The sequence below is a fragment of the Rana temporaria genome, chromosome 6 (genome assembly GCF_905171775.1).
Source record: "Rana temporaria chromosome 6, aRanTem1.1, whole genome shotgun sequence".
NCBI lineage: Eukaryota > Metazoa > Chordata > Amphibia > Anura > Ranidae > Rana > Rana temporaria.
Window position 1 is genome coordinate 202,009,564 of NC_053494.1, and position 21,898 is coordinate 202,031,461.

At 48.6% G+C, this 21,898-nt stretch overlaps 1 protein-coding gene across 1 annotated transcript in view; it reads left to right on the forward strand.

The window, feature by feature from the left end:
- Positions 1-9,679: 9,679 nt before the first annotated feature.
- The window catches only part of RAB3GAP1 (RAB3 GTPase activating protein catalytic subunit 1), a 208,109-nt gene continuing 195,890 nt past the window's right edge, over positions 9,680-21,898 (forward strand). Inside the window, exons 1-4 of the mRNA XM_040358096.1 lie at positions 9,680-9,774; positions 19,825-19,880; positions 21,425-21,500; positions 21,659-21,791. Of these exons, the coding sequence (XP_040214030.1) occupies positions 9,757-9,774; positions 19,825-19,880; positions 21,425-21,500; positions 21,659-21,791 (283 nt within the window). The 5' untranslated portion in view covers positions 9,680-9,756. The remainder of the gene's footprint in view (positions 9,775-19,824; positions 19,881-21,424; positions 21,501-21,658; positions 21,792-21,898) is intronic.

Genomic DNA, 21,898 nt, shown 5'->3' on the forward strand with positions numbered 1-21,898 from the left:
CAACATACTCACCCTTAACGATTTTTTCTCTCACCTCTGGCTTCAAATGCGAACCTAGGGGACCCTCAAAACATACATACACCTCACATTTTGCCGCATCTGCAATCCTAACAATATCTGCCTTGGCCGCCGCTGACTTATCTTTATTCGTGTCCCCCGCTACACTGCCTGCCGGAACAGCCGCTGTCACGCTGACGAGGGGGTCGACCGCCACCGCCGCTGGAGCAGCCGCTGCCCCCCCATTGTCCCCACTCCCACCCACCCATGGTGCGACCTGCGGCGGCACCGCAGGACCCCCAGCAAAGCGCTGCAACAGGTCCCGCAGACCCCCCAGCAGGTCCTGCATCTGGCCCGGGACCCCCGGAGCGGCGGGAACCGCCCCCGCAACCCCAGGCGCCACCGGTCCCCGTGCAACCGCACCAGCAGCCCCCGGGTTAACCCCCCCCACCCCCAATAAGGTACACAAAGCATTAGTGAAATCAAGAGTAGGTAAGGAGGTAGTCTTACCTGGCTGCCTGGGAACCGCACCATCAGCCGCCGCCGCTACATCCACCGGTGGTTGTCGCACGACATCCTCCTCGTCCTCGGACACCTCGCCCTCCGACCGGTCCTCAGCTGCACTGCACGGCACTTGTGGCCCCCCAGGTGAAGGAGATCTGGGAGCCGCAGACCCCAGGGGATGCCTGGATCGAACCTCTGCTGGAATCTTCTTAGCTTGGCCCCCCCTCCCCCCCTTGCTCTGTGGCCTGGTCACTTGCTGCTCCTCACTACTGTCCTGTGCTTGCTGCCCCCGAGCCCCTGATGCAGCTGCCGCGCGGATGGACGGCCCGCTGTCCCTCGACGGGCCTCTCCTTCGGAACCCACACTTGCGCTGGGTGCTGCTGGCCTGTGCTGCTGACTCCCTCTTCCCGGTGAGGACCGGGCGCAATCCCGACCGTAGGCCCCGCCTCCCGAGCTCCTCCGACCACGAGGGTACCGACCGGACTCCCCACCGGCCGACAGCTGCGACCGCTTCGCCGGCGGGGGCGACGGGTCTTCCGCTGGACTCCTTGCTGCCCTCCTGGATCGCCCCGACACCTCGGGCAAGTAGCGCACCGGCGGCCGCGATTGCCGAGCGCGAGTCGCCGGTTCCATAGACCCCCCTGCCTGGTCCTCGATCAACCCGCCGATCTGTGCCTCCAACCACTGGGGACCCCTCTCCGCTGCCCTGGCCCGGAGTCTGGCTAACATCAAATCTACCTGTGACATCTTGGCTGTGAAGGAGCAGAGCAAAAAACTGCCTCCTTCCTTGTCTTCCCCCCACGATGCTGCTCCTTGTAGCTCCGCCCCCTTCTTAAATAAACTCCCAGAGCCCGGGAAACTAGTGCCCAGCCCCCTGCCTATCCCTTTTCCTCCCCAGCTAGTAACCCCTTGTGTCCCAAGCACCTAGTCATGCCCGCCCTACACTATTCCACTGCGCTTCATGCTCCGGGCTTCTCTATAATTGCCCCTCCCCCTCCCTGCCACACTGATCACACTCCTCATGCACCATACGTTTCCCAGGACCACGTGTGCCCCCCTACCCCCCCCAGTGCTACCGACTGCCCTCCTCTCCTCCCTGCCAGCAGCTGCATTAGATCGATTGATAGCAGCGCAGCCATTGGCTCCCGCTGCACTGGGGGGTGGGGCCGAGTCCGGCATTCGTGTCTGTGGATGCAAATGCTGGACTCGGGAGCACGCATGCAAGGTAACCCCCTTAGAGCGCGGGGGTTATCTAATGCAGGGAGGAGCCGCGAGAGCTGACGGGGGACCCCAGAAGAGGAGGATCGGGGCCACTCTGTGCAAAACAAACTGCACAGTGGAGGTAAGTATGACATGTTTGTTATTAAAAAAAAAAAAAAAGATCCTTTACAATCACTTTAATAGAACAAGCTGAAGTTAGAAGCTGATTGGCTACAATGAACAGCTGCACCAGATTGTGAACTCTTCAGTTTTAGTAAATCAACCCCAATGAGTGATAGGTAGCGTTCACTCACTGTGTTCATTCATAACTGAAGCATTGGCTGTATGGGGCCCCCTGTGTCAGGTTGTCTGTATGGGGCCCCCCATGTCAGGCTGTCTGTATGGGGCCCCCCCGAGTTAGGTTGTCTGTATGGGGCCCCCCCGTGTCAGGTTGTCTGTATGGCCCCCCCCCCCGTGTCAGGTTGTCTGTATGGGGCCCCCCCTGTGTCAGGCTGTCTGTATGGGGCCCCTCATGTCAGGTTGTCTGTTTGGGGACCCCCGTGTCAGGTTGTCTGTATGGGGCCCCTCATGTCAGGTTGTCTGTTTGGGGCCCCCCTGTGTCAGGCTGTCTGTATGGGGCCCCCGTGTCAGGTTGTCTGTTTGGTGCCCCCCGTGTCAGGTTGTCTGTATGGGGCTCCCCCTGTGTCAGGTTGTCTGTATGGGGCCCCCCGTGTCAGGCTGTCTGTATGGGCCCCCCCGTGTCAGGCTGTCTGTATGGGGCCCCTCATGTCAGGTTGTCTGTTTGGGGCCCCCCCGTGTCAGGTTGTCTGTATGGGGCCCCCCCCGTGTCAGGTTGTCTGTATGGGGCCCCCCGTGTCAGGTTGTCTGTATGGGGCCCCCCGTGTCAGGCTGTCTGTATGGGGCCCCCCCGAGTTAGGTTGTCTGTATGGGGGCCCCCCCGTGTCAGGTTGTCTGTATGGGACTATGGGGTCCCCCCCGTGTCAGGTTGTCTGTATGGGACGAATGCAGCCACCGCATCTAATGATTGGTAAGCTGCAATATATTATGTTTTGGGTTTCATATCGCTTTAAGAATATGACGGAGGAAGCATTGATGTAAAACATGATTCTGCATACCTGTGGCTTTGTACCAAGTGGATTTATGGTTCTGGCCAATCGATCGTTCTTACTGTATAGAGCTTAGCTGAGCAGGAAATGAATAAGAGAAAAATACCCCCCATTGTACTTCCCCAGCATTGGCTGACCTTGAATTACGTGAGCAGGTAGAATGCCAATTGTGTGCCGTGTCATTGGCGATTGTCTGAAGACACGGCTGGGATTATTGCTTTTCTTCCTGTACGTTGTACACACGCGTTACGTCCCGGATATTTACAGGCCGAAAAAGCTGATCTGTGTTTATTTTCAGATTACAAACCAAGGAGATGCCAACAGGGAGAGCCCATATTAACCACTTAAGGACCGCCTCCTGCACATATACGTCGGCAGAATGGCACGGCTGGGCACAAGCACGTACCTGTACGTCCTCTTTAAGTGCCCAGCCGTGGGTCCCGTGGATCGCCGCCGGAGTCCCGCGATCGGTCCCCGGACCTGAAGAACGAGGAGAGCTGTGTGTAAACACACCTTCCCCGTTCTTCACTGTGACGCTGTCATTGATCGTGTGTTCCCTGATATAGGGAAAGACGATCAATGACGTCACAAGTCCAGCCCCGCCCCCCTACAGTTAGAAACACATATGAGGTCACACTTAACCCCTTCATGGCCCCCTAGTGGTTAACTCCCAAACTGCAATTGTCATTTTCACAGTAAACAATGCATTTTTATAGCATTTTTTGCTGTGAAAATGACAATGGTCCCAAAAATGTGTCAAAATTGTCCGATGTGTCCGCCATAATGTCGCAGTCATGAAAAAAAACGATGATCGCCGCTATTAGTAGTAAAAAAAAAAAAAATTAATAAAAATGCAATAAAACTATCTCCTATTTTGTAAACGCTATAAATTATGCGCAAACCAATCGATAAACGCTTATTGCGATTTTTTTTAAAAAATTGGTAGAAGAATACGTATCGGCCTAAACTGAGGAAATTTTTTTTTATATATATATATTTTTGGGGATAAAATATTGCATTTTTTTCAAAATTGGCGCTCTATTTTTGTTTATTGCGCAAAAAATAAAAACCGCAGAGGTGATCAAATACCACTAAAAGAAAGCTCTATTTGTGGGAAAAAAAGGACGCCAATTTTGTTTGGGAGCCACGTCGCACGACCGCGCAATTGTCAGTTAAAGCGACACAGTGCCGAATCGCAAAAACTGGCCAGGTCCTTTACCTGCATTTTGGTCCGGGTCTTAAGTGGTTAAGAAGTAAATATTCCCCCCTGGGTAATCTCTGTACATTGTAGAGATAACAACGTTTGTTGCAGATTCCTACCTTTTGTTATTTTGAAGAAATAGCTGTTTGTTCCTCTGTGCCCATGCGTAGAGTGGCCTGGGAGCCAGATGCCCCCGGTCTAGTAGCCCGGGGCATATGACACGCATCCACCCAGACAGCCATCCAGGTGGCGCAGAACACAGATCACCTGACCTCACCCGAATATATAGGTTCTCCCAGAAGGCCAAGGGATTCAAGAAAACCCCTGCCCATTGGCTTGATCTGCCCTATACGCTCACTATGCAAGCTGCGTAGGGCCCTGCAATCTACTCGAGGCCCCGCCTCCTTCTCGTGGGTGCAGAAGCGGCGCCGGTGAAATGGGAGTCCTTCTCCCAGCGATTGTGGAGGAGAAGAGAGAGACGTCGGGATGTTTAGAGCGCAGCGCATGCAGGGAACACAGAGATAACAGTTTTCATTTCAATCGCCGTGTTCCCCGCCGCTCGCTGTCAGATCCAGCCCACCCTCCTGGTCCCGGGACTTTGATAGACAGATCACCCGTCCAATCCTGGTGACAGGTGATCTGTCAATCAAAGTTCCCTGGCCAGGGGGCGGGGCTGTATATGACGTTGAGCGGCGGGAACACTGCAATTGAAATGAAAGCCGTTATCGCTGTGTTCCCTGTGCTGCGCGCTGATCATCTGGGCGGCTCTCCTGTTCCTCTCCTTTCCTCCCCTGCACAGGTAGGCTGAATGGTGGGCACAAGGCTGCATTGGTGGGCACAAGGCTGCATCATGGTGGGCACTGGGCACAAGACTGCATTTGGTGGGCACAAGGCTGCATTGGTGGGCAAAAGGCTGCATGTTGGGCACTGGGCACAAGGCTGCATGGTGGGCACAAGGCTGCATTGGTGGGCACAAGGCTGCATGCTGTGCACTGGGCACAAGGCTGCATTGGTTGGCACAAGGCTGTATGGTGGGCACTGGGCACAAGTCTGCATTTGGTGGGCACTGGGCACAAGGCTGCATGGTGGGCACAAGGCTGCGTTTGGTGGGCACTAGGCACAAGGCTGCGTTTGGTGGGCACAAGGCTGCATTTGTTGGGCACTGGGCACAAGGCTAATGCTTTACATAGCTCACGGCATCGCGGGTCAGGTAGAGGGCCCCTTAGCAGAATCATTGCAGGGTGGAAGCGACCTCAAAACGTCAAATTCTGCCCAATGCTCTTAACCGCTTGCCGCCCCCCGGCCATCAAATGACGGCTGGGCGGTGTGGCTCTTGTTCTAGGCGGGTGTCATATGACGTCCTCGCCTTCCCATGCCACCAGGGGGCGCACGCTCCCACCGTGTCACTGGGAACCCGATGTGCTTGCCCGGCGGTACAATGTCCGCCGGGCACCTGCGATTGCCCAGTAACGGAGCAGGACTGTGGATCTGTGTGTGTAAACACAAATCCACGTCCTGTCAGGTGAGAGGAGACCGATGGTGTGTTCCTTGTACAGAGGAACACCGATTGGTCTCCTCCACTTTGTGAGTCCCCTCCCCTTTGTGAGTCCCCTCCCCCTACAGTTAGAATCACTCCCTAGGACACATATTTAACCCCTTGATCGCCCCCTCAATGTTAACCCCTCCCCTGTCAGTCACATTTATACAGTAATCAGTGCATTTTTATAGCACTAATCACTGTACAAATGTGAATAGTCCCAAAATGGTGTCAAAAGTGTCCGATATGTCCGCCGCAATATTGCAATCACGATAAATTTGCAGATCGCCGCCATTACTAGTAAAAAAAATAATAATAATAAAAATGCTATAAATCTATCCCCTATTTTGCACAAACCAATCACTATACGCTTATTGTGATTTTTTTTTACCAAAAATATGTAGAATACATATCGGCCTAAACTGAGGAAAAAATGTGTCAAAATTTTTTTAATTTTAATTGGGATATTTATTATATCAAAAAGTTAAAAATATTGGGCTAGATTCAGAAAGCCCGCCGCAAGTTTGTGCGGGCGTAGCGTATCTCAGATACGCTACGCTGCCGTAACTTAGTGAGGCTGGGGCTGGATTCACAAAGAACCTGCACCCTAAGTTACGGCGGCATAGCGTACATCTGCCAGCATAAGCGCGCCTAATTCAAATTGTCAAGAGGTGGGCGTGTTTTATTCAAATAAAACATGACCCCACGTAAATGACGTTTCTCACGAACGGCGCATGCGCCGGCCGTGAACGTATCCCAGTGCACATGCTCCTAATCACGTCGCAAATAGTCAATGCTTTCGACGTGAACGTAATTTACGCAAAGCCCTATTCGCGAACGACTTACGCAAACGGCGTAAAATTTTCACAATTCAACGCGGGAACGACGTCCATACTTAACATTGGCTATGCCTCATATAGCAGGAGTAACGTTACGCCAGAAAAAGACTTATGCAAATGATGTAAAAAAATCCGCCGGGCGCACGTACGTTTCTGAATCGGCGTATCCAGCTCATTTGCATATTCTACACTGAAGCGCCACCTAGCGGCCAGCGTAAATATGCAGCCTAAGATACGACGGTGTAAGACACTTACGCCAGTCGGATCTTAGCCTAATTTCGGCGTATCTTGCTTTCTGAATACAGAAAGAAGATACGCCGGCGCAGCTTTGAATTTACGCGGCGTATCAATAGATACTGCAAAGTAAATTCTTTGTGAATCTAGCCCACTGTGTTTTTTTTTTCAAACTTGTCACTCTTTTGTTTATATCGCAAGAAATAAAAAACGCAGAGGTGATCAAATACCACCAAAAGAAAGCTCTATTTGTGGGGGAAAAAAATGTAATTTCATTTGGGTACAGTGTTGCATGACCGCGCAATTGTCATTCAAAGTGTGACAGCGCTGAAAAATGGCCTGGGCAGGAAGGGGGTGAAAGTGCCCGGTATTGAGGTGGTTAAAAAAATTCAGGTTGCATGTTTTGAGTTACAGAGGAGGTCTAGGGCTAGAATTATTTCTCTTGTTCTAACGATCGCGGCGATACCTCACATGTGTGGTTTGAACACCAAATTCTAGAAAGAGGCTCGGTCCTTAAAGCGGGGGTTCACCCTTAGAGGGCACATTTTCCCCTTAGCTTCCTGCTCGTTTTGTCTAGGGGAATCGGCTATTTGTTTTAAAATATGATCCGTACTTACCCGTTTACGAGATGCATCTTCTCCGTCGCTTCCGGGTATGGGCTGCGGGACTGGGCGTTCCTTCTTGATTGACAGTCTTCCGAGAGGCTTCCGACGGTCGCATCCATCGCGTCACGATTTTCCGAAAGAAGCCGAACGTCGGTACGCAGGCGCAGTATAGAGCCGCACCGACGTTCGGCTTCTTTCGACTACGAGTGACGCGATGGATGCGACCGTCGGAAGCCTCTCGGAAGACTGTCAATCAAGAAGGAACGCCCGCTCCCGAAGACCCATACCCGGAAGCGACGGAAGAAGATGCATCTCGAAAACGGTAAGTACAGCGCATATTTTAACACAACTAGCCGATTCCCCTAGACCAGGGGTCTCAAACTCAAATTACCTGAGGGCCACAAGACAAGTTTTCATATGCCATGGGGGGCCGCATGCAAACTTTCAAACTTCAAAAACAACAGTACTGGTGTCAGCGAACACATTATTAACCCCCAGCACTGGTGTCAGCGAGCGCATTATTACCACCAGCACTGGTGTAAGTCAGGGTTTGACAAATTTGCTTGGAATCTAGGAGCCAGCTAAAATAGTTAGGAGCCAGAAAACGCACCCCGTCCCGACGAGCTTGCGCGCAGAAGCGAACACATACGTGAGCAGCGCCCGCATATGTAAACGGTGTTCAAACCACACATGTGAGGTATCGCCGCGATTGGTAGAGTGAGAGCAATAATTCTAGCTCCTCTGTAACTTAAAACATGCAACCTGTAGATTTTTTTAAACGTCGCCTATGAAGATTTTAAAAGGGTAAAAAAGTTTGTCGGCATTCCACAAGCGGACACAATTTTGAAGCGTGACATGTTGGGTATGAATTTACTCGGCGTAACATTATCTTTCATAATATTAAAAAAAATGGGGATAACTTTACTGTTGTCTTATTTTTTAATTAAAAAAAGAGTAATTTTTTCCCAAAAAAGTGCGCTTGTAAGACCGCTGCGCAAATACGGCGTAGCAGAAAGTATTGCAACGATAGCTATTTTATTCTCTAGGGTGTTAGGATAAAACATATATATAATGTTTGGGGGTTTTCTTTAGAGGGAAGAATATGGCAGTGAAAATAGTGTAAAATGACATTAGAATTGCTGTTTAACTTGTAATGCTTAACTTGTAATACCAACGGCTCACCACCAGATGGCTCCAGCTCAAAAAAAAAAAAAAAAAAAAAAAAAATTTTTTTTTTTTTTTTTTGCTCCCCTCACTTCCACCCTGCCTGAGGGCCATTTATAACTGGTCCGCGGGCCGCAAATGGCCCGCGGGCCGGTACTTTGAGACCACTGCCCTAGACAAAACGAGCTGGAAAATAAGGGGATTTTTTGAAAATGTTTTCTTATGGGTGAACTCCCGCTTTATGTGGTTAATAAATTATTTATTTTTCAGCATTTTTTTTTATTATTATTGTTTGTACACGTGAGAGGTATGACGTCATGGACGAACTGTATGGTTGGTGTGAGGGAAGACTTCCCAAGCCTGACACTGATCCCTGGTGGAGATGACACGGCCCCTGAGCGGTGGAAGGGATATAGACCTTGGGCCAGATTCACGTAGCGCAGCGGATCTATAGATCCGCTCGTTCTACGTGAATTAAGATCCGCTCCCGCAAGTTTAGGAGGCAAGTGGCTAATTCACAAACCACTTACCTCCAAACTTGCGACGGCGGATCCTAAATCCCCCAGCGGAATTCAAATTCCGCGGCTAGGGGAGTGTCATATTTAAATCAGGCGCGCTCCCGCGCCGATTTAAATACGCATGCGTCGTCCGGGGAATTTCCCGGCGTGCATTGCTCCCACTGACGTCAATAGGACGTCAGTGGTTTCGATGCGTACGCAAACTACGTAGTTCCGTATTCGAGAACGACTTACGGAAACTACGTAAAAAAATACAAATCGACGCGGGAACGACGGCCATACTTAACAATACTTACCCCTGCTTTTAGCATGGGTAAGTATACGACGGGTACCGCGCTACGGAAACGACGTAAGAACACTGCGTCGGGTCCGCGTACGGTCGTGAATTTCGCGTATCTCGCTGATTTACATATTATTCAGTGTAAATCAGCGGGAACGCCCCCGGCGCCATTTTTAATTCAAAAAAAAGATCCGACAGTGTAACACAGTGTAACACTGTCGGATCTCAGCCCTATCTATGCGTAACTGGTTCTATGAATCAGGCGCATAGATAGGACCTGAAAAAAGCTGAGATACGATGGTGTATCTGAGATACACCGTCGTATCTGCTTCGTGAATCTGGCCCAAAGCCTACTATGCCTCCCACATACACAGGAGCGCAGTACTAGCTTCACACGGCGCTGCATTACACATAGAGGGAGTTCAGTCAGGAGGAGAGGAGAGGGGCGGGGCGCCGCCTCCGCCCACAATCCCTCCAGCACCGCCCTGGCTCCCTCGGCTTGTTTTGCTCTAGTTCCGGCTTCCGGTGCTGACGTCACCAGGCTGACAAGATGGCGGCGGACAGTGATGTGAGTAGCCGGGTTTGTGTGTCAGCTGTCAGAGCTGTGTGTACAATGACAGGCTGTGTGCTGGGAGTGCAGGCTGTACATGAGCAGAGCACAGTGTATAGTATAGTATAGTGTGGTGTGGTATAGTATAGTATATCCCTTCCCATTATCTGTCACTTGTGTACAACTTTCCAGCATTCTGGTCTTCTCTCTCTTCTTTTTTTGGAGGGGATGAGAAGTGGTCCTCCCACCTCCCCCCCTGACAGGATATCACGCTAAACCCTGAAGATCAATAAGAGAACCTTCACTATGTAGAACAGTAGGATTGATAATAAAGTTGGTATGACAGGTCCTCTTTGGACCCTTCCTGGGAAATCAGTAATTGGGAGCAGAAGAACTACTACACCCAGCATAGAACATTCCCCACAAGCTGGGGGTCTTTTCATTACCAAAAGAAAATCGACCCCTCCCATCTCTCAGAGCTCCTCCGCCGAGAGATCACATAGACGGCCCTCTGAGGAAAGGGAGGGGGGCCGAAACGCGTCGGCTTGCTAGCACACAGGAAGTAGATGGAGCATTTGCATCTTGCACCTTTATGGCATCTTCCGGTTTTACACGCTGTTGTGTATTGCACTTTTGTGAGGATGCATTCTATTGGTTCTGTTGTTTTTGTACTTTTGTACCCGGGTAATGCCCCTTCCCCTTTTGTTGTTTTTGTACCCGGGTAATGCCCCTTCCCCTTTTGTTGTTTTTGTACCCGGGTAATGCCCCTTCCCCTTTTGTTGTTTTTGTACCCGGGGAAAGGAACCTCCCCCTTTTGTTGTTTTTGTAGTTCCACAAGGGATTTTTGTCGGTGAGAATGCAGCTCCAGCATTGAATGTATGTAATGGCAAGGGGGTGCAGTGTGGGGGAAATCTGTTTGGGAGGGGTAATTTTTTTGTTTGCATGATTCTATTGTTACTGTAGGGGGGTCTATTGCTGTTTGGGGAGATCTGTTGTTGCTGGGGGGATTCTTATGTTGCTGGTGGGGGATCTATTGATGCTGGGGAGAGGAGAGTTAGTTGTTGCTGATAGGGATCTATTGTTGCTGGGGGTATTTTGTTTCCACAGATCTATTGTTGCTCGGGAAAGTATTTTGTTGCAGGGGTCTATTGTTGCTTGGGGGGATCCACTGTTGCTGGGGGTATTTTGTTTCCACAGATCTATTGTTGCTCGGGAAAGTATTTTGTTGCTTGGGGGGGATCTATTGCTGGGGAGGTATTTTGTTTCAGGGGGTCTATTTCTTCTGGGGGATATATTGATGTTTGGGTGATTTTGTCGTAGGAAGTCTATTGTTGCTTGGGAAGGTAATTTGTTTCAGGGGGTCTATTTGGGTAGGTCTGTTGTTGCTGGGGGGTCTTATGTTGCTGGTGGGGGATCTATTGATGCTGAGGAGAGGAGAGTCGGTTGTTCCTGATAGGGATCTATTGTAGCTGAGGGTAGTTTTGTTGGTTGGAGAGGTATTTTGTTGCAAGGGTCTATTGTTGCTGGGGGGTTCTATTGTTGCTGGGGGGAGGGGAAGGGGCAATTATTGTTGCTTGGAGAGGTATTTTGTTTCAGGGGGTCTATTATCTCTAGGGGTATTTTTTTTGCATAATTCTATTGTTACTAGAAGGGGGGGGGGGGTCTACTGCTGTTTTGGGAGGTCAGTTGTTGCTGGGGGGGTCTTATGTCGCTGTTGGGGGATCTATTGATGCTGGGGAGAAGAGAGTCAGTTGTTCCTGATAAGGATCTATCGTAGCCTGGGGGTATTTTTGTTGCCAGAGATCTATTGTTGCTTGGGGAGGTATTTTGTTGCAAGGGTCTATTGTTGCTTGGGGGAATCTATTGTTGCTGGGGAGGCAATTTGTTTCAGGGGTTATATCTCTGGGGGGGGGGAATATATCTTGTTTCAGGGGTTTACTGTTGCTTTTGGGGGGGGGGGGTGTATTTTTTTTTGCATGATTCTATTGTTACTAAGGGGGGGGGTGGTCTATTGTTGTGTGGGGAGGTCTGTTGTTGCTGTTGGGGGATTCTTATGTTGCTGTTGGGGGGTCTATTGATGCTGGGGAGAGGAGAGTCAGTTGTTCCTGATAAGTATCTATTGTAGCTGGGGGGTTATTTTGTTTCTGGAGATCTATTGTTGCTTGGGGAGGTATTTTGTTTCAGGGGGTCTATTATTTCTGTGGGAGTATTTTCATTGCATGATTCTATTGTCACCGGAGAGGGGGGGGGGGTCTATTGCTGTTTGGGGGGGTCTGTTGTTGCTGGGGGTGTCTTATGTTGCTGCTGATTCTTGGTTCTGTATTCTCTAGAAGGGGCGGTACTGGGAGGCAGGTAGGGGGTGGAGACAAAGGGGGTGACTCAGAAGGGGGGGGGGGGGGGGGAGGAGGGAGTACCTGCACCTATTCTCTGAGAACTGAAGAAGACAATTTTCCTGGCTCTGTACTGCAGAGTACAAAGACACTGAGAGCTTCTTGTCCTCCTCAGGAGTGTGCGGCAAAAGGTGTCAGTGTTGCAGCTGAGGCAGCGATGTCTCCCTGAGGCTGAGTTCACATTTGCAAAATATTTGAACGCCGACAGTAATGTGAACCAGGGGAGGAGCCAGAGTCTCAGGAGGGGCACTGCCAGGAAATACATGTTTTTTTTTATGCGGGCAATTAATCAGGGAAATGACTGGTGTTCAATCATCCCGGCACCAAGGTTGTTATGGTGTCAGGATGATTGAAGCGCATTATTTGTATTATTACTTTGTAATATAAAATGAAATGGTTCAACTCGCCATAATGAAGAATCAGTGGGAGCCTCGAGTGTCACTTTCCACGTCGCCTGTCACACGTTGCGTGATTGTCACTTTCCTGCTAAGGTGGGGATTGTCACTTCCTGTGTCCCAGAGTGAAGTCAGGCAGCAGAGAGATGATGTCATCTCTCTGCTGCCCATACAGTGACGGCGGAACTGCAGGGATGCAGGGTGGGTGCCAGGCGGTGAGAGATGATGTCATCTCTCTGCTCACTCATCCGCTAGTTGGCCAGCTGCCCGCTCACCTGCCGCATGGGCCACCCGCTCACCCACCGAGCCACCCGCCCGTTCACTCACCCACTAGTTGGCCAGCCGCCCCGCTCACCTGCCGCATGGGCCGCCCGCTCACCCACCGAGCCGCCCGCCCACTCACCCGCTGATTGGCCAGCCGCCCGCTCACCTGCCACCTGGGCCACCCGCTCACTTACCGCGGCGCCCGCTCACTCACCCGCTAATTGGCCAGCCACCCACTCACCTGCCGCCTTGGCCGGCCGCTCACCCACCGAGCCCCCCATCCGTTCACTCACTCGCCCGCCGAGCCGTTCGCTCACTCACCCGCTGATTGGCCAGCCGCCCGCTCACCTGCCGCCTGGGCCACCCGTTCACCCACTGACGCCCCCGCCCGCTCACTCACCCGCCAAGCCGCTCACTCACCCGCCAAGCCGCTCACTCACCTGCTGACTGACCGCCGATCACCCTCGCGCCTGTAGTGGTAATGCGTTTTACGCATGTTATATAGAACGCACTGCAGATGATTTTATTTTTTTATTTTTTTTACACTGCAGACTTGACATGTAGCTTAATTTTTGCCACACGTCAAGAGACCGGAAGTGGCACAGACCGCACAGAGTCCGATTTTTTTTTTTTTTTGGGCGAGTACGAGTGTCAATACTTTTATGGTTAGATACTCGCCAATACCGAGTGCCAATACTTATGGTTAGGTACTTGCTTATACCGAGTGCCAATACTTATGGTTAGGTACTTGCTTATACCGAGTGCCAATACTTTGTAGTGCGATTTGTCTCAATACAAAACCAATTTGGCGGATCACACTGCAAAAAAAAAAAAAAAAGTGATTTGAACAGGAATACGGTCCAAATCGAATGCGATTTCCCACACGGCTCCTATGTGTGTGTATATAGAAAGGTCATATCGCCATCTAGTGAGCAGTTTATTAAAAATGTTAGAACTCACAGTACATATCAAGCCAAATGCAAAATCTGCATAGGTGTCCCGGTCCCGCCGATGATGGCAAATCACAGGGCTGAAGGAGAACTTTTAGGACCCCGTATGTATAGGGCGGATGTGATGTCAGCTTGGGGGGGCGGACCTCCTCCAGCCATGTGAGCACCTCCAGCAGCCGTGATTTGCTATCATCCGCGCAACCAGGCCAGCTATGTGCTGTGAGTTCTAACATTTTTATTAAACTGCCCACTAGATGGTGCTTTTCCCTTTCTACACACACAGGAGCTGTGGGGGAAATCGCATTTGATTTGGACAGGAGTTGCATCGCATTCCTTTTCAAATTGCATGCAATTCTTTGCAGTATGCTATGTGCTAATTTTTGATTGATGCAAATTGCACTCCAATACTTCCACAGATGCTTGGTATCGGCACCGATCGAGTGTTAGCAGATCCTAAGGCCTTGTTTGCACTTGCTTTAAAATGTGGCAACTTTTTTTTTTTACCATTTGACGCTCGCCTACAGTAGATTTACCGCGAGCCGGTGGCACAGCCAAGTGCCGTGATGCACCCATTGGTCACGGTGAACTTCCTTGGTTTTCAAGTGTGCGTGCATGTGATTAGACACAGCAGGAGCTGATCTGCGGGTACCATGGACTCGATGTCCACTGACACCCACCAATCCTTCGGTACAGAGGGAGAATGGCGGTCTGCCTATGTAAATAAAGCAGATTGTTGTTCTGTCAGTACAGAAGGCATGAAGCCTGTGTTCCTTCAAAGCACAGGCACCGATCCATGTCTTTCCCTAGTACAAGCACCTCCCTCCCAGTAACAAAACACCAGCTAGGCACACAGTTAACCCCTTTGATCGCTGCTGATATTAACCCCTTCCCAGCCAGTGTCATTAGTACAGTGACAGTGCATATTTTTAGTCAATATTGGCACAAAACCTTCAGGCTTCTGCTAGAAAGCTGAACATGGACAGGAAATTCATCTTTCAGTATGTTAATTTCCAAAAATTGTTGCGCAAATACCGTGTGAGATAAAAAGTTGCAACGACCACCATTTTATTCCCGAGGGTATCTGCTAAAAAAAAACATATATAAGGTTTCTGGGTTCTGAGTAATTTTCTAGCAAAAAAATGATGATTTTTACATGTAGGAGAGAATAGGCCCGGTATAGAAGTGGTTGAGGCTGGGTTCACACTATACTACACGACAGTCATACGACTTTCATCCTACTTTGCTCTGCGACATTGGTCCTACATCCATCCTACTTTCATGAACAGGATACTACTTTGATCCGACTTTGTGATAGTCTGACTTGTTCTTTGACCAATCAAAGCAATTCCAGTGTGAGATAAATTCCTTTTACTGCTGTAGGATCAAAGTCGGACCAAAGTAGTGCAGGGAGTATTTTCAAAGTTAGACAGCTCTCATAGGGAAACATTGATTTTCTCGTTTCAATGTTTTTATTGAGATTTTATATGTATACAATAGAGCTGCACGATTAATCGCGGAAAGAATCGCGATCTCGATTCTACCCGCCTGCGATCTCCCCGCGGGATTACCCGCGATTCTTATGTGTCACCACCATTCCACGTAACCAGCGTGGAACGCAAATGCCGCCGATATCAGGACAGACGTCAGCAGCCTGGGCTTCTCTCACAGTTCAATACAACTCTAGTGTGTGTCCATTCGCCGCCCAGTGGTTGCTGGCGGTACTGCTTCTGATGTATAAAAAAACAGACCAGTGATATGTCTATATTGTTAAAGCGGGAGTTCACCCGAAATTTTTTTTTTTTTACATTAGATTGAGGCTCATTTTGTGAAGGGGAATCAGGTGTTTTTTTTTTTTTTTAAATCGAAGCAGTACTTACCGTTTTAGAGAGCGATCTTCTCCGCCGCTTCCGGGTATGGTCTTCGGGACTGGGCGTTCCTATTTGATTGACAGGCTTCCGACGGTCGCATACATTGCGTCACGAGTTTCCGAAAGAAGCCGAACGTCGGTGCGGCTCTATACGGTGCCTGCGCACCGACGTTCGGCTACTTTCGGAAAATCGTGATGCGATGTATGCGACGGTCGGAAGCCTGTCAATCAAATAGGAACGCCCAGTCCCGCAGCCCATACCCGGAAGCGGCGGAGAAGATCGCTCTCTAAAACGGTAAGTACTGCTTCGATTTTAAAAAAACTACCCGATTCCCCCTAGACAAAACGAGCCTCAATCTAATGTTAAAAATTAAGTTTTCGGGTGAACTCCCGCTTTAAAGACCATATAACTCCTATGAAAAAAGCAGAATCAAAGTTTGATTCTGCTTTTTTCAAAGGAGTTATATGGTCTTTAACATTATAGATATATCACTGGTCTGTTTTTTTATATATTCGTATTTTCAAATATATCACAGGTTTATTTATTTGGGGGGGGGGGGGGGTTCTGGCAATACATTTTTGAGAATCGTGATCTTTAGTCTAAGCAAAAGAATCGCGATTCTCATTTTGACCAGAATCGTGCAGCTCTAGTATACAAATACAACAATAATATCTAACATTGCAATAAAATTGATATTCAGTTATATATTAAAGAAAAAGTTATGCTTTCAAGTTTCCTCAATTGCATCAATTAAATCATTTGTAGTCATATTCAAATCCGACTTAGAATCTAAGCACTGAATCTCTATAAGGTCTTAAGGACCATTCTAGTAATAATAGATTTAAATTAGAAAGGAACGAAGGAAAATAGAGATAGTATAGGGAAAAGAGAGAGGGGAAAGAAGAAAAAAAAGGGGGGGGGGAGAGGTGCTCTCCAGCTTTAAAGAGATACTCCTATGATATGTCTAAAATATTAAGTAGTCGTAAGATAATTAATCCAGGGTTCACATACTGTATTAAACCAAGCAATCTTGTCTTTAACCACTTAAGACCCGGTCCTTTATGCAGGTAAAGGACCCGGCCAGTTTTTGCGATTCGGCACTGCGTCGCTTTAACTGCAGGTCCGGGTCTTAAGTGGTTAATAGAAGCAAATTAGAAGGTCTTATGCCCTGTACATAAGATCGGTCAATCCGATGAGAACGGTCTGATGGATATTTCCATCAGTTAACCGATGAAGCTGACTATAAAAAACGATCGTGTCAGAACGCGGTCACATAAACCACGTACGACAGCACTATAAAGGGGAAGTTCAAATCCAATGGCGCCACCCTTGGGGCTGCTTTTGCTGATTCCGTGTTACCGCGTGTTAGTAAAAGTTTGGTTAGAGACGATTCGCGCTTTTCTGTCTTACAGCGTGATGAATGTGCTATCTCCATAACGAACGCTAGTTTTACCAGAACGAGCGCTCCCGTCCCCTAATTTAGTCTGAGCATGCATGGATTTTTAACTGATGAACGTGCCTACAAACGATCGTTTTTTTTTTTCTATCGGTTAGGTATCCATCGGTTAATTTTAAAACAAGTTTCACATTTTTTTTAACCGATGGATAAATAAATAACCGATGGGGCCTACACACGATCGGTTTGGTCTGATGAAAACGGTCCATCAGACCGTTCTCATCGGATTGACCGATCGTGTGTACGCGGCATTATTGAGGTGGTACATGGTTCCAGTCCGAGTAGCTTCTTTTGTCCAAGGGGCGTCCCTGCATTGCTAGAGGTTGTAATGCTGAAGGAACCATGTACCACATTTTTTAGGACCGAGTACAAGTACCGATACTTTTTTTCATGTACTCGCCAATACCGAATACCGATACTTTTTTAAAAATGTGTCCACAAATGCAGCCACGTCCCCCACAAATGCAGCCACGTCCCCCACAAATGCAGCCATGTCCCCACAAATGCAGCCACGTCCCCACAAATGCAGCCACGTCCCCACAAATGCAGCCACGTCCCCCACAAATGCAGCCACGTCCCCCACAAATGCAGCCACGTCCCCCACAAATGCAGCCACGTCCCCCACAAATGCAGCCATGTCCCCAAGGAGAAAGCCAAGCCCCCCCCCCCCTGCCGCCGTCGCCTAGTTGATAAGTGCGGGGAACAATACAGCTTTCATTTGAATAGCTGTGTGTTTCCCCCGCCACGCCTCGTCATATATAGCCCCTCCCCCTTGTCCGGGCACTTTGATAGACAGATCACCCATCCAATCCTGGGACGGGTGATCTCTGTCTATCAAAGTGCCTGAACAAGGGGAAGCTATTCAAATGAAAGCTGTATTGTTCCCCGCGCTTATCAACTAGACGGCGGGGGGGGGGGGGGGGGGGGGGTCTTGGCTTTCTCTTTGAGGACTGCACTGCTCCGTTCTCCGCCCGCTCTTGCTCTGAAAAAAAAAGTATCGGGCGAAGCATCGGGAGCATTTGCGCGAGTACAAGTACTCGCGCAAATGCTCAGTATCGGTCCCCGATACCGATACTAGTAATACTAGTATCGGTATCGGGACAACCCTAGTTCTAATGATAATATAAACAATAAGGGAGAAAGGGAACAACCCTGGCAGGTACCTCTACCCATAGCTATGTTTTGAGATTTGTAACCTTTCACTACAATTTTTGCTGTAGGGGCGTTATATATCATTTTAAGCGTCGTCAGGAAGTTTGAGCCAAATCCGTATCAATCCAATATGAAGAATAGATAATCCCAGGTCAGGGAGTCAAATGCTTTATGTAAGTCTGAGGACACCAACAATGCTCCCCTTTGACCTCCTCCGTCCCAGCCTGAGTTCAAAGCTGAAATAATATCAATGATGCGTCTGGTCTGGTCCGGGGCTTGTCGATTGGCTACAAACCCTGCCTGATCTGGGTGGATGTATTTTGATATAAATAAGTTCATACGGGTGGCTAATATTTTCGTTCGTAGTTTAACCACTTCCCGACGGCCGTACGACTATATACGGCCGCAGGGTGGTTCTACTTCTCTGGGGCGCCGTGTTTTCACGTCCGCCCCTTTCCGCGTTCCCCGCGCGCGCTCCCGAGCGCGCAGCGGGGAACTTCTGTGCTGGCCGTGTCCCTTGGACACAGCAAAACACAGATCGCTGTGAACGGCCAATCGGAGTGGCCGTTTGCTAGGCGATCTGTGCGGCCAATGAGAGATGATCTCATATGTTTACATATGAGATCATTTCTCATTGCCGGCTCTTACAGACAGCGGTGCTGTCAGGGAGAGAGGAGACCGATCTGTGTCTCTTGTACATAGGGACACAGATCGGTCACCTCCCCCAGTCACCCCCCTCCCCCACACAGTTAGAACACTATATAGGAAATACATTTAACCCCTTCCTCACCCCCTAGTGTTAACCCCTTCCCTGCCAGTCACATTTATACAGTAATTAGTGCATATTTAGTGCACTGATCGCAGTATAAATGTGAATGGTGCCAAAAATGTGTCAAAAGTGTCCGATGTGTCCGCCATAATGTCGCAGTCGCAATAAAAATCGCAGATCGCCGCCATTACTAGTAAAAAAATAATAATAATTCTTTCCCTTATTTTGTAGGCGCTATTACTTTTGCGCAAACCAGTCGCTTATTGCGATTTTTTTTTTTTTTACTAAAAATATGTAGAATACGTATCGGCCTAGACTGAGGATAAAAAAAAAAAAAAAAAAATTGAGCTATTTATTATAACAACAAGTAAAAAATATATATTTTTTTTCAAAATTGTCACTCTATTTTTGTTTATAGCGCAAAAAATAAAAACCGCAGAGGTGATCAAATACCACCAAAAGAAAGCTCTATTTGTGGGAAAAAAGGACGTCAATTTTGCACGACCGCGCAATTGTCAGTTAAAGCGACGCAGTGCCGAATCGCAAAAAGTCCTCTGGTCAGGAAGGGGGTTTAAGTGCCCAGTAAGGAAGTGGTTAAGGTCAACATTGATTAATGATATCGGATGATAATTTGTGCAGTCACTATGGTCTTAATTTGGTTTAGGAATTACATGGATAAAAGCTGTGTTCTCATTCATTTTCACACGACATGAGCTCCCAATGTCGGAGCGTTTGTCATACCAGTGTGAACATGGCCTGATATCGCTATAACCTCCTTATTGTTGCTTTCTCTCATGCTATCTCTTGACTTTTCTCTTGTGCAGCCTGAATCGGAAGTGTTTGAGATCACTGACTTCACCACAGCCTCAGAATGGGAGAGGTAAGACGAGTTCTTCATTATAACCTCTGCATTGATAATCGCACCCTGTGTTCTGCTCAGTCATAGGTTGAATTGCCTTTGCAGGTAAGGGGCACCTGTAGATGGAAACAAACTGTGCAGCTTTGACCAAAGTCAAATAGTGCCCCTATTATAGGTGTAGGCCAACAATGTATTACCTGAAACCTGACGGAAAAACTCCCAATGATGGTATCGCCCCCACCCTGCCTTGTGATTCAAACACCCTCACATGAGCTCTCTCCCCTATCACAGTAACTCTCAGCAATGCTGCGAAGGAGGAGATAGTGGGCCACATGGGATTGAGAGCCTATACCTGTGATGAAGGGGGTAAGCTCTAATGGCTGGAAGTGACTTAGTAACACAGGATGGGATGATGCTATCCCAGGGAGTTTTTCAGCCAGACTTCAAAAGTTATGTAATAATTGGCTTACACCTATACCTAGAACATTATCCAACTTTAGTCAAAGTTTCAAATTGTTTTCTGTCTACAGATGCTCCTTACCTGCGTTGGTAAAGGTGAACCAACCCTTTAAAGCGCAGTTCCACTTTAAAGCGGGAGTTCACCCTAAAAAATGTTTTTAACCTTAGATTGATGCTCATTTTGTCAAGGGGAATCGGCTAGTTTTTTTTAAATCAAAGCTGTACTTACCGTTTTAGAGAGCGATCTTCTCCGCCGTTTCCGGGTATGGTCTTCGGGACTGGGCGTTCCTATTTTGATTGACAGGCTTCCGACGGTCGCATCCATCGCGTCACGAGTAGCCGAAAGAAGCCGAACGTCGGTGCGGCTCTATACGGCGCCTGCGCACCGACGTTCGGCTACTTTTGGAAAATCATGATGCGATGGATGCGACCGTCGGAAGACTGTCAATCAAAATAGGAACGCCCAGTCCCGCAGCCCATACCCAGAAGCGGCGGAGAAGATGCATCTCTAAAACGGTAAGTACTGCTTCGATTTAAAAAAAAATAGCCGATTCCCCTAGACAAAATGAGCCTCAATCTAAGGTTAAAAATTAATATTTCAGGGTGAACCTCCACTTTAAGTACTCCTTGCTGCCTTACATACCACATTTGGCATGTCATTTTTTTGGGGGGGGGGGGGGGTAGATTTGAGTGGGACTTCCTGTCCCACTTCCTCCTTTCTCCCACGGGCCCCCTAGGCGACTTCTCCTCTCCTCCTAGGCGGCCCCTCCCTCTCGACAATCTTCCGGGACACGTGACAGGTCCCAGAAGATTGCTTGTCCACTGGGAACGCCCAGTGCGTCTCGCGCATGCGCGGTCGTGAAGCTAGTGTGCTATGCATATTAGCTCATTAGGCCTTTGTCTTGAAGGTTGTCGTTTTGAATGTTTTTTTTGGACAAGACGTTTACTTCCTCTTTAAGCTTTGACAAAGAAACGTGGGAGCTGATTGGTTTCCATGCACCATATTTTGCAGTTTTAGTAAATCGGCCCAAAAAATATAATTTTGTAATTCTTAGTTCTGTCTAATTTGAAGTGTAAAATATAATCATAGCTCTTCTCTATTGCAGGTTTATTTCAAAGGTTGAAGAAGTCTTAAATGATTGGAAACTAATTGGCGAGTTCTCCAAGAAGACCCCAGAGAAGGTATATCTGTCATTTCACAGATGATTGTGAAACATTTTATTTATTTTATTTTAGATTTAAAAAAAGTGCCAGGAGCTGCTGCTTCTTTTTTTGTATGCATTTTTGCAACCGTCCATTGTCCACGTCTCATAAAGCTCTGACCGTCATTCATTTTACAGGGGGAGTACACTACTGGAGTGTGGGAGGAGAAAGGAGATGACCTTTCATTTGCAGACTTCAAATTTAGTATCAAGCACCACTATTTGGTACAGGAGTCGGCTGAAAAGGAAGAAAAGGAAGATGGCGGAGAAGGTAAAGGGATACTTGGCGCTCTCTATGAAGTGTCTGACTGAAAAACAGGCTCAGGGAAATTTATTAACCACTTCAGCTCCAGAAAATGTACCCTCTTCATGACCAGG